Source organism: Panthera pardus, unplaced genomic scaffold, assembly GCF_024362965.1.
Source record: "Panthera pardus isolate Hobbes unplaced genomic scaffold, ASM2436296v1 HiC_scaffold_13, whole genome shotgun sequence".
NCBI classification, from domain to species: Eukaryota; Metazoa; Chordata; class Mammalia; order Carnivora; family Felidae; genus Panthera; species Panthera pardus.
This window is the reverse complement of record NW_026526688.1, coordinates 188666281-188681468: the sequence shown is the minus strand read 5'-3', so window position 1 is coordinate 188681468 and position 15188 is coordinate 188666281. Positions and strand designations below refer to the sequence as shown.

Below are 15188 nucleotides of genomic sequence, written 5' to 3'. Positions count from 1 at the left end.
ATCCAGCCATATTTATTTATTCCCTTGAGAATTTCCTTCCTATATTGTAATACATCCCACCTCTCACTGACATCTTAAAAGGAAACAACAGCTTTTCCCTCACTCTTATTCATTTCTCTTGAATTGTTATTTTAGTCCATTTCAAACAGAAATCATATACTGCTGCCAAACATATTAATTATTTAGATTCTCATTTCAGCTTTTTCCTTTACATATTGTGACATCCTTTATGTCTTTTCTGAAAGAACATTTTTCTCATTTTCAGAAGAAATAGGATCAATGTAGAGAATATAAAACATAAAGAAAAACATATAGATGCAAATTAAAATCACCTCTGAATGGCAAATTGCCTGCCATCCAGAGATTTTCTGCTTTTTTCCTTATGTACGTGTATATATATTTTTCTGAACTAAATTAAGATCATACTATAATGTACTTCTTTATTGTTTTGTTCAACTTTAATGTTATATTAACACTTTCATGTCATTAAATATTTCTCAAAATATCATTTTTGTGAATGTGAAATATGCATTTAACCAATACCCTTTTTGGGGGGATTTGGAGATATTTTATTTGTGTCAATTTTTCATTGTTATAAGTTATGCCATGATTGACATTTTGTACACAAAATACTGTGTTTGTGATTATTTTCTTCAGCCCCTAAAAGTAAAACTAAGTAAAATTTTTTATAATTGTCTTTACAATTCTTGGTATGTATTGCCAGTTGGTCACCCTAAGGAATATAATTTCTGTCTTTTCCCATTCGTTATTTTGGTTCCCTACTTTGGGGGTAAAAAATAGATAGGCATCATGGCAGACCTGTTGCTAATAGCCAGCATGATGAGTCAACCCATTTCTGTTCATCTGTTGTTGAAATCCCCTCATTTCACCCATCTTGTTAATTTTTCCTTAATTTGTCCACTTGCTAACTTATTTCTTCAATTGACTCCTCAAACAATGATCACTCATCAATCCAATGTTAGAATGTCACTGCATACCCAAATCAATGCAAGGCGCCAGGTGTGTTGAAGGGACTAAACCGTGGTTCTTGCACCGGGTAGCTGCACATAGTGGCTGATCAGAGCTGAATACCATGAGGATACATTCCTGTTCATGTTTTTGGAGAAACGTGCATTTCAAAAATGTTTCTGTACTCGTATTAGTGATCACTTTCTACACATACCTTACAATTCTCAAGCATATACATTATGTAACAAAAAGCTTACCTTTATGTAGATTCCTTTCACTTTTTACCAGTATGATAAGCCTAAAACTCATTCCTTTAATGAGCAATGAATTCCACATTTAGTGTTCTCCTTTTTTATTACAGAATGCAATACTGTGTGTGTGTGTGTGTGTGTGTGTGTGTGTGTGTGTGTGTGTTGAAAAACATGACAATTTAACAGTGGACATTTCTATGAAAAGGCATTAAATAATGGAATGAGCTCACTTTTGTTAATTTTCTTTGTTTTTCAATGTTTTCTGAACTTTCTACCATATGTATATATCTGATCTATAATCAGGAAAAAACACATTTGCAAATTGAAGTTTGTTCACTCAACTATAGTTTTTATGATGTATGGAGTACTTACTAACCTCCTATATGCCTGAATACATATATTTTGGGTCAATTTGTTATGCTGGCTTGATGTCTAATTTCTTTTTCATTTAAATCATGTTTTTTTCAGTGTCCTCTATGGAAATAAGATCACGGAACTCCCAAAAAGTTTATTTGAAGGACTGTTTTCCTTACAGCTACTGTAAGTATTTGATTGTTTCTGATCTGTTGAACCAAATATAATATTTTAGTCAGTGTACCATCTCATATTTTCATGGAAGCTTCAGGAAAACTCGACCCCAAATGACATAGTTTAATGAAATGGAAAAGATTAGTCTAGTGCAGCTCACATTGATGGTGGTTATTTATTTGAGGACACAGCACTTTGAAGTTGTCTCAAAACCTTTCTCTCCACCCTGTCAGAAATATATGCTTCCTGGCTACTCTGTCATTTAAAGCTCGTGCAGTCCATGCCCTTTGTGAAACTCTCTGTTTTGATTTAACAGTAGTTGGGAAGGAGAGTGACATAGTGATATGTTTATCCACCTTTGTCCAAAGAATGTGCAGGGGTAACAGTGCTGGAATAAGGGCCAGAGCACAGCAATAGCACCCAACTTGGTATATACTGAGAAAATTATCTACAAATCGCTGGATTGCATCTTTTAAAAACCATTCTGCTTAGACAATAGCTACCATTCATTTGTGTCAAAAGAATTTACTATACATACATGTATAAGAACAAAACCTGACCGCAAGTGTTTAAATGAATGCTCCTATGAAAAGGAAATTGGAAGAAGTATGCTAACATTAAGATGATTACTGTTAGATCATCAAATTCTGTTCAAATCACCAAACACACGTAGACTTCCGCATTCAGGGGATACAAAGATGACGATGATGTACTGTGCTCTCTCAACTAGTTCACAGCCAGTTGACTCTAAAATTCTTAAGTTTAAAATGGTACTTTCTCTGTCGAGTGTATACATTTGTTGGTGTCAGGGTTTGTACCACTGATCTTGTATAAATTTACTCCTAATCCCCCAAGACTTCCCAGACGTAGATCTCTTTCCTTACTGGGTAAATGTAAGTTCTTACTTACATCCTAGTCTTCATATTTTAAATTTTTATCAGTATCAAGAAACATATTTTATATCACAGCCCAGTTTTCACACACAACACACACAGACACACACACATGAAGCAAATTGTTAACTAAATAATATTTAGCCTTACTGTGTGTAGTGCTCTCCATTTTGCTACATTCTCTCTCTCTCTGTATGTCTCCCCCTCTCTCTTTTCAATCTTTTTAATACTGTACAACCCAAAAAATTGATTTTACAAGAGACCAGTAAGTCATGATAAATACTGATCCTTATGCCCTAATGTCTTTATTTGGGTTTCAAATTATTTTTAACCCTTGAGGTGGACTCATCAAATACTGTTTCTGATCTTTAATAGAATGACTCTGTATACATTACATACATTATAAATATAGCTATTGCTTTAGTCAAGCATTGTCTATATATTACCTGCTTCTCTGTCCTTCTTTTACATTCTCCTAGCACTGTTCTCCTTGCCATTTACTCATCATAATCTCTTGCTATCACTGGCCTGCTTAGTACCAACACTGAAAATAGCACCTTCTCTCCCCTTCCACACACACTTACTGGTCGTTGATGTAACAAACAGGTTAATAAACCATGGGATCTGTATGGAGATAAATCTTACTTAAAAAGCTATCTTTGTCCCTCAGCCTAATATTTTGTCCCTAGCTCAAGACCCATCCTTAAGCCTGCCAGGACTAAAGCAACACGATTATCTCTTTATGGCTCACTGAGAACTTGGTTAAGCATCTTAGATTTGCTTGAACAGATGAAAAGAAGTAAGTGAAAGGGACAGAAGGAAGTAGTGTCTAACTCTTTCTTTCTCCTAATTTTCAGACCACATAATTTAAAGTAAGTACAAAATGCTCAAAACAGGCACCTTTTCCAATTGTCTTCCAGGCTCCCTACTTTGTCCTTCTCCTTACTTCTGCTCTCTGACTCCTTCATTTGGCTGACAGATTGGAGAACACAGTAGGTGTGACCTGTGTTGTGGCACAGAGTAGAGAAATGGGATTATCAGTCCACACATCAGACTAGTTCCTAAGCTTTTAAGAAAGCATTATGAGGACCACAGAGAAGGCCAAAATGTCAGGTCCTAAAGGGAGGTAAAAAAGAGGAGGAAAGAGAATCACCACAGGGAAGTCATAGCTTTGCAAGTATGTGGAATCCCTACAAATGCAAGTAAAACAGAGGTGCCGGCTCAGCTGGTGAAGCATCCAACTCTTTAATATTGGCTCAGGTCATGATCTCACAGTTCATGGGATTGAGACCTATGTTGGGTTCTGGGCTGACAGTGTGGAGCCTGCTTGGGATTCTCTCTCTCCCTCTACCTCTCTGCCCCTCCCCAGCTCATGCTCGCTCTCTCTCTCTCTCTCTCTCTCAAAAATAAATAAATTTTAAAAAAGCAAGTAAAACAGAAATACCCTATGTTAATTAGAGATTCTTATGACCAAAAGAGAAACCATTTTCAGTATATTAAATAAGGCATACAAACCGAAACCACAGAGCACATATATTTTGAGCTACTAAATATTTGTTTAAGTATCAAAGCACTAAAGTAAATGCTAATAGAGAAAAAAATATCAAAAAAAAATTCTCTGCTCATGGAGGGCAAATAAGTAGGCCTGCGTAAAGTAGGTGCCAAGACTAAATAGCACTGAACAACTTGCTTGGGAACCCAGAGGAAGGAATACTTTAGTTGGATGGAAGGCATGCTCTGGAAAAGGCAAGCTTCCCGTGAGGCCATAATAGGCCACAGGGTTGAAGAAAGTGGAAGGCGGGGCAAGTATATTCCCAAAGGGAGTCCAACATGAATAAAAGCTGAGACATGATCTCATATACCCTACGAGAAAGGCGTTTGTCAAAGTATGATTTGTGAACCACAGTTTCACAGAACATTGATGTCAAATATTGAGAACATGTTGAAAAAAAAAATGAGTGTGTAGGATATTGTGTTAAACTAACTTAAGTGGATGTTTATAATGCAGGACCAGGGCCTTTAATATGCTTATGAACCGTGTCACTCTCCAAGAGGGCTATAAAGTATTAATTCAACAACAGGTACTTATGGAGCACTTTAGTATGTGCTCAGCACGGGAGAAACATTAGGGAGCTAAACCGACAAATAAGCCTGCTGTGTGGAGGCAACATGCAAATGACAGCAATGAAGTGAGAAGTAAATCAGGGGCGCCCGGGTGGCTCAGTCGGTTGAGCATCCAAGGCTTGATTTCGGCTCAGGTCATGACCTCACGGTTCATGAGATAGAGCTCTGCATTGGGCTCTACACTGACAGCACAGAGCCTGCTTGGGATTCTCCTCTCTCTCCTCTCTCTCCTCTCTCTCTGTCCCTCCCCTGCTCTCTCTCTCTCTGTGTCAAAATAAATAAATAAACATTAAAAAAAATAATGTAACAAGTAAATCATATACAGCAGAAAGAAATACACACTTAGGAAAACAGAAAAAAAAAGATCATAGTAAAGAAATCAAGTGTGTTAGAGGTTGAGGAAGGGCAAACGCAGGGGATGGTATTAAAGAGAGTGGTCAGGGTAGGCTGAATTGAGAAGGTAAGATTGGACCAGACTCAAAGAAGCAGAGTAGTCAGACAGCAGGGAAAAGAACATTCCAAGCTGACATCCCTACATGGAGACCTGTGTGGCTGTTGCTGAAGCAGCTGGGGGAAAGAACGTGGAGGTCACAGAGTCAGAAGGGGGCGCTAACAGTCCTATTGTGCCTTAAGGCAATTTGTCAGGACTTTGGTTTCCCTAAGAGCAGTTTGAGAGTTGTTGCCTGGCTTTGAAAGGAAAGTGATCTGTGTTTTAAAAGGCTCACTCTGGCTTCTGTTTTGAAAGTAGACGGAACTTCTTCACAGAGCAGCTGGAAAGACTAATGTTTTATGACGGGTTTTTTTTATGGCATCCTTGACTTCAGAAGTTGGCTCTGCTTTGTCTACTGCACTACCCTTCCACCTTCCAGAGAATATGTTTCATTATTTCTTCTGAATAAATGTATGAGTGCCACTAGATTTATTAAACTGCATGCCCTTCGCTTTATCTGCTATAACCCCAAATCTTCCACCTGTGGTACCTAAATTATTACAGTTAAAATGTTAATGTTGAGGTTCAGAAAAATGTATTTGTTGATTTCTTGTATTTCTCAAGAAGGACAGAATCTTGAAGGTGGGTTAAGAAGATGCTGCACTTTAATTCTGCAACTATTTGATCAAACAGATTATTGAATGCCAACAAGATAAACTGCCTTCGGGTAGATGCTTTTCAGGATCTGCACAACTTGAACCTTCTCTCCTTGTACGACAACAAGCTTCAGACCATTGCCAAGGGGACCTTTTCACCTCTCCGGGCCATTCAAACCATGTATGTATCTATGGCTTGGATCAACTATGGTGACTGGTGTCTTCGCTATGGATTTGAGAGTTGAGTTCATTGCAAGTCGAGTATAAAAGTGTTCTGTATGTGTTTCTGAAAGGCATTTGGCCCAGAACCCCTTTATTTGTGACTGCCATCTCAAGTGGCTGGCGGATTATCTCCATGTCAACCCCATCGAGACCAGTGGTGCCCGCTGCACCAGCCCCCGGCGTCTGGCAAACAAAAGAATAGGACAAATCAAAAGCAAGAAATTCCGTTGTTCAGGTAATTTCTTACTTCATGTGACATTTCACCTGTGTTACCAAAAACAGTGGTTATGGAGACCTAGAGACAGCTGGTTATCAGATCAATTATCAAACATTGTAGAATAGAGTTCTTTTACTTCTGTCCACAAAGAACCAAATAAAGAGAGCTGTAGACACAATTCATATAGCCCTCCCATATGTAATATTTTTAACACTATATCCAGCATAACAAATAGGCTACCAGCCAAGAAAAAAGATGCCTGGATACTTCATGCTGTATTTTTAGAATTTGAACTTCTAGCAAACTCAGAATACTTTTCAAGTCTGTTAAGTTGTATGTTTGTTGGATTATTCTGCATTGAAAAACTTTAGGTAATCAACCATGTTCTCATTTCTTCAGAAAGGGAACTGAGATTTAGTTAGGTGATTTGCTCAGGCTCAGAATTAGGGGGAAAGATTTCCCTATCCCTTGCTTCTCGCACCAAATGTGTTTTCTTATTTTTCATCCTCTTATTTCAAATAGGATTCTGAGAATAATTTTTTTTTTCCAAAAGGCCATCTTTTAGCATTTGGGGAATATCATACTTATTTATAAAAAACTAAATGTAGATACATTGTATTACCATTAAATAAAAGACCTACTGCATTGACATTTACTATTTGCTTTGGACTAATCTTTTCTGTTTTCTTACGATAAAACACATTCTGAATGTTTTGGGTAGTATGTTATCTGACTATTGCAGGGGTATTTCACATTCGGCAGTTAATTCATACTAAAAAGCTAATATCAAAACAAAGCTATTTATTGTCCTTGGTTCTAGATACATTTACTACTCCCTGTACATTATTATATCTCAGCCACTGCTGTGAATAGAATTCACTTAATTATCTATAGTGCCTTTAGTCCATTCTTAATCTAATATAACTCCTATCTCTGCTTGCTGACATTCAGGTGCATCTTCTATTTTTTTTTCTCTTTTTTTATTTAGCTAAAGAACAGTATTTCATTCCAGGTAGGTTTTGCTTGGTAGTAGGACTAACCACAGATACCCTTTCCTCACCTTATAAAATATAGCTTCTGAAACTTTGATGTGCATGCGTTTGAAAGTACAGTGGGTACTCTGTAGATAGATTTACTTCTGCATAGATCACTTGTAGCTGTTTCCTGAAAACCTGACCTTTGCATGCAGCTTCTGATGTTAAACTTATATATTATTAAACTCCCATCTTTTTTTTTTTTCTCCCTCACTTTGGCACATTATCTAAAATTTCTCACAGTACCTAAAACGTTTGAACCTGTAGCCTTCTACTTAAATTATTTTCTCTCCTTATGTTGTATATCTGATCTTTCAACCTGTTTTTAAAATGTAGCTTATTGAGCTGGTTTTAAAGACAGAGACCTTTCTGTTGTCAAAGAACTAGTTCTACATGAAATCAGTTACCAACACATAGAATGAATTCTCTTTCCAACCATGAGATTTACTTTTTTGATGTAACTATACTAAAAATGTATGCCTTACTTTTTGTTTTATTTGGCTTACTGATGCTTCACTTTTTATACAAAAACAGCAACTTCCTGCTTGCTTACATACAGTTATATGTTGTTTGTGACTTAACAAAACTTAACAAACTTCTTGTATACCTGGAGTGACAATATAACTCCACAAAAACAATATTGACATGCATCCTGAAAGCATCAGGTGTTCATAGGCACGAAGTGCCTTGAATAATTTAAGCATATGAATGGAATGTGTTTTAGAAAAGTAATTGAAATGTTTTACCACTACAATCTCAACACTGTCAAGGCTGATGACTCTGGAACTAGCTCTTTGAAATATGTTTCTTCACTTCTTTTTTCCTTGCCTGCCAACTGTGTAAAATGCCTCTTGACTTGTTTGTTTTAGACCATTATATAAAAATATGTGTTAGTAATTAATTGGCTACATTTACCATCTCCTGGGGATATTCTAGACAATTATATATTTTAACACCTACCAATAAGAAGATTATTTATACAGTGTTAGTATGCAAAAACCATACTGATTTTTTAAAGGAGAGTACTGGGTTAGGTTTGGTCTTTATTTTAAAGAGATATGTGTTATTTACCTTTATTGAATTATAATTTGAATAATTTTGTTCATTTAATGGATTTTGTTTTATTACTTATTTTGAGCTTGAGTGATCAATAGTATTTTACATATTACACTGGCTACATAAGACATAACATGGTGGAAAGAACAGTTGATTGGCCTTCATTGGCAATCTTTAAAATTCATTATTTTTACCTCACTATTAAGCAGAAAGTCATCTGATAGCTATTACTTACCCAGAAAAAGCCATATTCTAAACACCAGAACACCTATAGGATAAAACATTAATATTGCTTAAATCCTCAAATTCTGCCAATTAATATAATTGTTACTGAATTCTTCAATTAATTACATTTAACTCTACTTTATTAATAATTTAGAAATTAATATTTCTGGATCACCAATTAAAGACCCAAAGTCAGATTGTTTTCATAAATTCTGATACAGTTTTGCCCATTTACTGACAGCGGTCAAAATAAGCTTTCTTGGAAATACATTTTATATGTGATACCATAGCTTCATTTTCAATTTCTGTTAATTCAATTTGCATTAAAGCAATAATAATAGAAGTCAGGACTCAGAAGGTTTCTTTGAGCCTTTTCTCCCTCTTTTTTTTTCTTATAGATTTCAATTAAAATTTTATCCTACCTAAACAGTCTCCATAAAAGAAACAACATTGTCATTGCGTAGAATGCAGATTATTTTAAATGTAAGATACCCAGAGTACCTGTCATGTAGACCTTGTTGCCAGTGTTTCTTCATTTCACTTTTAAAACGAAAGCCTAAACTGCATTACAAAAGTTCCTGAATAAATACCTTGGCATTCATTGCCAAATCTAATGAAATGATTATATTCAGCTTTGCAATCTGATGAGATTTTCATTTCATTTCCACTAAGTGACATTATTTATAAGTTGGAAAAATCATTAAAAAGCATGTAAGCCACCACCTAAGGATTAATCCAGATGGATTTGTTTGTAAAGATCTCCATGATTCGTTTTTCACTTCAGTTTGCTTGTTTACCTGCCTACCGTCATTCTATATGGCGTTCTAGATACTATAGTGATAACTCAAAAGAAAATCTATCTTGCAGAGAGTTCATCATTTAAAGGAATCGACAAGAACCTAACTTGTGCTGTGCATCTTGTATGCCATTGCTTTTCCCGTAAGACCACTGTGCTTCAAAAAATTACTACAAAAGCTTGCAAAGCATGACGATTGCTGTCATACTATGCCTTTCCCCTCCAATTGCCATAGCAAGGAAAGAAGGAGGAGACCTTAGCTAGTTTTATGTATGTGTTTATTAATCTTAATCCGGATTACTCTTTCTTTCCTTCTTGGTGATTTTTACTTTTGCAGGAATTCACCATTTTGGCTGTAAGTAAAAGTGTCTGATCTGAAACACAATGTCCTCCCTTTTCAATCCTGATGTACCTTCTTCTAGTCTCGGTCTTTTGCGCCTTTTTTCCGCCCCCCAAGAAGAAACCACAGATCTTTTGAGCTTCTCTGTTGTCCTTGTAGCTCACCTTCAACTTCTTCCTGGATGTTGTTCCCGAAAGCTGTTGTTTCCATTCTGCAGTTCTGAGGAACAATGGAGGCACCTTTCAGTGTAGCCCCCTTCTTTGTGTTTCCAGGAAATCTTCGGTAGTAATACTCTTACTATGGTCATAAACATTCTGCGGGAAGAATGCATGTCATGTAAACAGTATTACGTTTCCAGAACGTCTGTAGCTTTTTCTCCTGCTTCCCTTCATCTTTCCTCTCGGTCTTACCCTTGGCCTAGTGGATGGTGTAGTGATTATGTAGCGAGATTTTCTGTTGTGCTTGATCTAACCATGTGGTTGCCAGGTATGAGTAAAACATGGTTCCGTCAAGCACCATGGAACGTCACGCAGCTTTCTACAGCATGACAAGCTGCTGAGGCTCAAATCAGGATTTACTGGTCTCTTTTTATAAAATCAAAATGAAAAAAGAGGGCTTTTTAGGCATTTCTGAAGATTATGTGAGAGGGAGAGAATACTAAAAGACCATAGAAAATTTAAAAACCTGAGTACATCTATTTGCCTTGAAAGCCCTAATTTAAAATGATATATAGGAACATGTTTATTACTGGATACATTTTAAATTCTCGACTCAGAGAAAAAAAATAAACTTTTTAACAATTAATAGCCATTGTATGATTAGCTGTCAAATAGGCTAGAATGGCTCATAACTGGATCAGCAGAAAGTACAGCTGTGAAAAGCTCATCTCTATTAATGTTTTCCTGTCCTGTGAATCTGGTTACTTTTTTTTCCAGCAAATTCCAAGCCCTTGTTTTAACCCTCTCCTGACATCCATTGACCAAAAATTCCCCAAGTTGTCTCCCTGCTGCATAATCTATAGTTATCTTACTATTTTTCTTCCTACAAATTAATGAATATTCTAACCTTTAGACTAAGTATCTTTTTTTTTTTTCTTTTGGCTTGAATCCTCAATAGGTACAGAAGATTATCGATCAAAATTAAGTGGGGACTGCTTTGCAGATTTGGCTTGCCCTGAGAAGTGCCGCTGTGAAGGGACCACGGTAGATTGTTCCAATCAGAAACTCACCAAAATCCCAGACCACATTCCCCAGTACACCGCAGAGCTGTGAGTTCATCTCCTAACAAAATCCAGGTTGGGAGGGAGGGAATGAAAGCATCGAAGCAATGGAATTTTTGTCTTGCTCTTTTATTCTTGATGATTGCATTGATTTTAATGAACACGCATGGCCGTAACTCTTCTTTGTACAGAGATAGATTAGAGGCTATCTGACTTCATCTTTCTGGTCCAAGATACGACTCCAGAAGTTAATTTACTTCTCAAAAATTCAGTTAGCTCTTGATAATGCTAAGAATAAGAGCATTCATCTGATATTTCTTTCTTGGGTATTTATGCCCATACCCATTTCTAAAAATGTAATAGATTTCTAAGGGATATAGTCTTTCACAGCAACCAAATAAAGTACTTTGAGAGTCACCATTTTGAATCTCTGTATATTATGAATTAAAGCAGAGAGCCTTTATCCACTTTATTACTTCACGGACCTGAAGGTGGAAGGATTCAGTGATTATCAAGTATTACAGCACAGCGGGTAGGTTTTGATTTTCCTGAGTAATGGATAGCATAGCAGAAACACAAAAGAATAGTGAGATTAGATTTATATTTATAACCCTAACAAGGGCCTAGCACATACTAGGTGTTAAAATATGTTTGTTGAATCATCTATAGATTCTGTGCCATGTAAGGTTTGCCTTTAGTGACGTTATTTATAAAACTAATGCTAGTGTTCTAAAAATTGAAGAAAAACCTGGTGACATCTCATTGTTTTCGGAACATCTTAGCAACGTTTATGTATAGCACCATCTGGTATTTGCCAGTTACTTCTTTGCAAAGTCGGTTGTCCTTTTCTGCATGCATAACCCTTTTGTCTTCAACTACATTGTAGCTCCTTGATGACAGGGATTGTGTTTTATGGTTTATCTCCCACCATGCCTATATTCGCGCCTGTTACTTAATGAATTCTAAGCAATTTGAGTAATTTCAAATAATGTAATGCTTTCAAAGGGATGACAGAAACTACCCCGAGGCTGTAGTGATACTTTTTTTTTTTTATTCCTGTTACTTTTTGAATCTATTTCATAGCTCCAGGATTTTTTGAAATGTGTGAAAAACATGCAGTAAAAGGGCCTGAACTCTATTTTATGGTCACGTAGGGAGTTGTGTGTATTGCCAATATTATTACAAACAATAATTCAAATTATATCTTCCTGCATGATAACAGCCTAAATAGGCTTACTTGTCAATTAAGAATTGCAACACTAACATCTAATTTATTATTCGGCAAAGTTTTTGTGTGTTTTAAGAAATTAGGAGCTTTTTAAATTCTACGTTTAAAAATCAGTACTGGGAAGAAAAGATTTTCAAATTATGTATCCAGTAGGGGACTTCTATCCAGAATATATAAAGAGCTATTACAACTCAACAATAAAAAAGGTATATTACCCAATTTAAAAGTGCTCAAATTATTTGTGTGCACATTTCTCTAAAAAAGAAATACAAATGACCAATAAGCACCTAAAAAAATGCTTTGTATCATGAAGCATTAGGGAACCATAAATCAAAACCACAGTGAGGTAACACATCCCCTAGAATGGCCATAAAAGCAAAAAAAGACAATAACAGGTGAGAGAAATTGGACCCCTCATGCATTGCTGGGGGAATATAAAATGACACAGCATCTTTGGAAAACAGTTTGGCTATTCATCAAATTGTTAAATATAGTTTTACTATGTAACCCAGCAATTTCACATCAGTGTAAATATCCAAAGAAATCAAAAACATGTATCTACACAAAAACTTCTACCCCAATGTTGGTAGCAGCACTATTCATGATAATCAAAAAAAGTAGAAACAACCCAAATATCCATCAGCTGATAATGGGATAAACAAAATTGGCGTGTCCATAGACTGGAATATTATTTGGCCACAAAAAGGAATGAAGTGCTGACATACGCTAAACATGGATGAACCTTGTAAACATTGTGTAAAGTGAAAAAAGCCACACTTTGCATGAATTCATTTGTATGAAACATCCAGAATAGGAAACTCCATACAGACAGAAAGTAAATTAGTGGTTGCCAGGGACTGAGTCAGGGAGGGAAGCAAATTGAGAGTGACTTCTGATGGGTACGAGATTTCTTCTTGGTGGTGGATATATTCTGGGATTAGGCAACAAACATAGTTGCACAGATTTGTGAATACACTAAAAACCACTAAATTGTACACTGTAAAAGAGTGACTTTTATGGCATATAAACTGCATATCAAAAAATCCATTAGTAAAAAATATTTGCAGCAAGTGGTTAGAAAAAATGGTTTAAAATGCTTTTTGGGAGAAAAATGCTTTGGGGGAGGAGAGACAATAGTGGAAAAAAGTTTGAGAAAGTTTGTTCTATAAATTACTGAGTGAGAGCTAGTTTTCATTTTTGATCATTGGTTTTCCTTATTATATGCTTCTTCATATTTTATTTTGATCATTGAAATTTGAGTGAAATGGGGAAAAATCAGTACTTCCACAGATTTTCTGTGGCATGTGTTCTCTATTTTACTTTGGAATAATTATTAAATGATCTTACAATTCTGTTATGAGAAATAAAATCTAATCCCTTCCTAACTGTTGGTAATGAATGTTTTGTTTCTTTTTTTCTGAGGCGTCTCAATAATAATGAATTCACAGTGTTGGAAGCTACAGGAATCTTCAAGAAACTTCCGCAGTTACGTAAAATGTAAGCCGTGCATTAGCCACCTTTTAAGATTTCTGTGGTGTTTTGTTGTGTTTTTCACATCCCTTTGCAATTTTATTCAGATTTCTTTGGAAATTGGAAACTATAAAAGGCCGGGCGAAATTTCCATACAATGACTACCTGTGACATGATTTTAGGGTAATTTCTGAGAGGAGTTTCAAGCGATGCCAACCACGTTTTCTCTAACAGAGCCCCTAGCATCTTATTTTAATTCAGACAGCTGGTTTGTTATGTGGCCACAGCAGGAATTCAGCAATCTAAGCACATTAGAAATGGGTGCGGTAATGTTTTGTAACTTCCTTTACTATTCCCTAAACCACGCTGTTATATCTCTTTCAGCACATTCATGTCAACTATTTGACTTTTTGCTTCATTAAACTTTCATTAGAAGATAGTCAAAATTAATGATTGGTAAACTGGCTTGATAGCTCATCTGTGTTACTACATATCCACAACTCATATTTTAAAATCAGTTTATCAACTCAGCAGTTTCAGTAACACTCAGACAATATTCCCCTCCCCTGAGGAGGTGGAAGGGTGGGAGGGACAGAACAGAGGTCAAGTATGTAAGGCCAATGGAACAGCCTCCATCTGAGAGGAAACGTTGAAAGGAGAAAAGGAGCATTGTTCTGTTTCATATGTGTATCTGGTCCATGGTCACATTGACTTGTAAGTGGCAGAGTAGTCTACTTCCTGTGCACTTGACTCCCATATTATACTGCATCCCAAAGAGTTTCATATTATTTCATTTTTCTCCTTTTCACTGGCACTGATTGCTCTTACTTTTTATTCATACCTTTCAATTCAACACATATTTATTGAGCAACTCCTACATGCAGTGCTCTGAGAGGAATAAAACGATACATAAAAATGATCCTTGTTCTGGGAGCACTCTGGGTCTTTGAGTGAGCAATGAGAAAAGGAAAGATAGAACCTGTAGCAAGGGGTTACCTCAGTTGGATGTTTTTGCCCTCTGGGCAAGCATTGTAGTATTTTGTGTTACACAGGATATTGACAGTTAAGTTGGCTGTTTTAACACATTATTATAATAAGAAGTTTTACTGGGAACAAACCCCTATTCTGATACATTTCTTTTATTTTTTAATTTTTTTAATGTTTATTTATTTTTGAGAGAGATAGAGACAATGCGAGTGGGTTAGGGGCAGAGAGAGAGAGGGAGACACAGATCTGAAACAGGCTCCCGGCTCGGAGCTGTCAGCACAGAGCCCGACGTGGGGCTCCAACTCACGAGCTGTGAGATCATGAACTGAGCCAAGGTCGGACACTCAACCGACTGAGCCACCCAGGCGCCCCTATTCTGATACACTTCTGATGCTATCTAAATGTTCACACATTTAACCCATCTTTCTTCTCTCTACCCAATTGCCTTCTTTTAGTCATTAATTCATTCAGTAGTCTTTGGGGCATTTCTTTAAAAAGTTCCTTTTGAAGTATTGTGCTGAATATAAAGGTTTATACAACTCA

General features: G+C 36.3%; 1 protein-coding gene across 9 annotated transcripts in view; it reads left to right on the top strand.

Moving 5' to 3' along the window:
- SLIT2 (slit guidance ligand 2) overlaps positions 1 to 15188 on the top strand; it is a 375202-nt gene that overhangs the window by 274023 nt on the left and 85991 nt on the right. For 4 of the 9 annotated variants that reach the window (XM_053901653.1, XM_019453603.2, XM_053901650.1 and 1 more), the window contains 7 exons: positions 1689 to 1760; positions 5889 to 6032; positions 6145 to 6308; positions 7279 to 7302; positions 9739 to 9756; positions 10858 to 11008; positions 13611 to 13685. In XM_053901653.1, the coding sequence (XP_053757628.1) occupies positions 1689 to 1760; positions 5889 to 6032; positions 6145 to 6308; positions 7279 to 7302; positions 9739 to 9756; positions 10858 to 11008; positions 13611 to 13685 (648 nt within the window). The remainder of the gene's footprint in view (positions 1 to 1688; positions 1761 to 5888; positions 6033 to 6144; positions 6309 to 7278; positions 7303 to 9738; positions 9757 to 10857; positions 11009 to 13610; positions 13686 to 15188) is intronic. The other 5 variants (XM_053901648.1, XM_053901652.1, XM_019453611.2 and 2 more) reach the window with 2 other exon arrangements.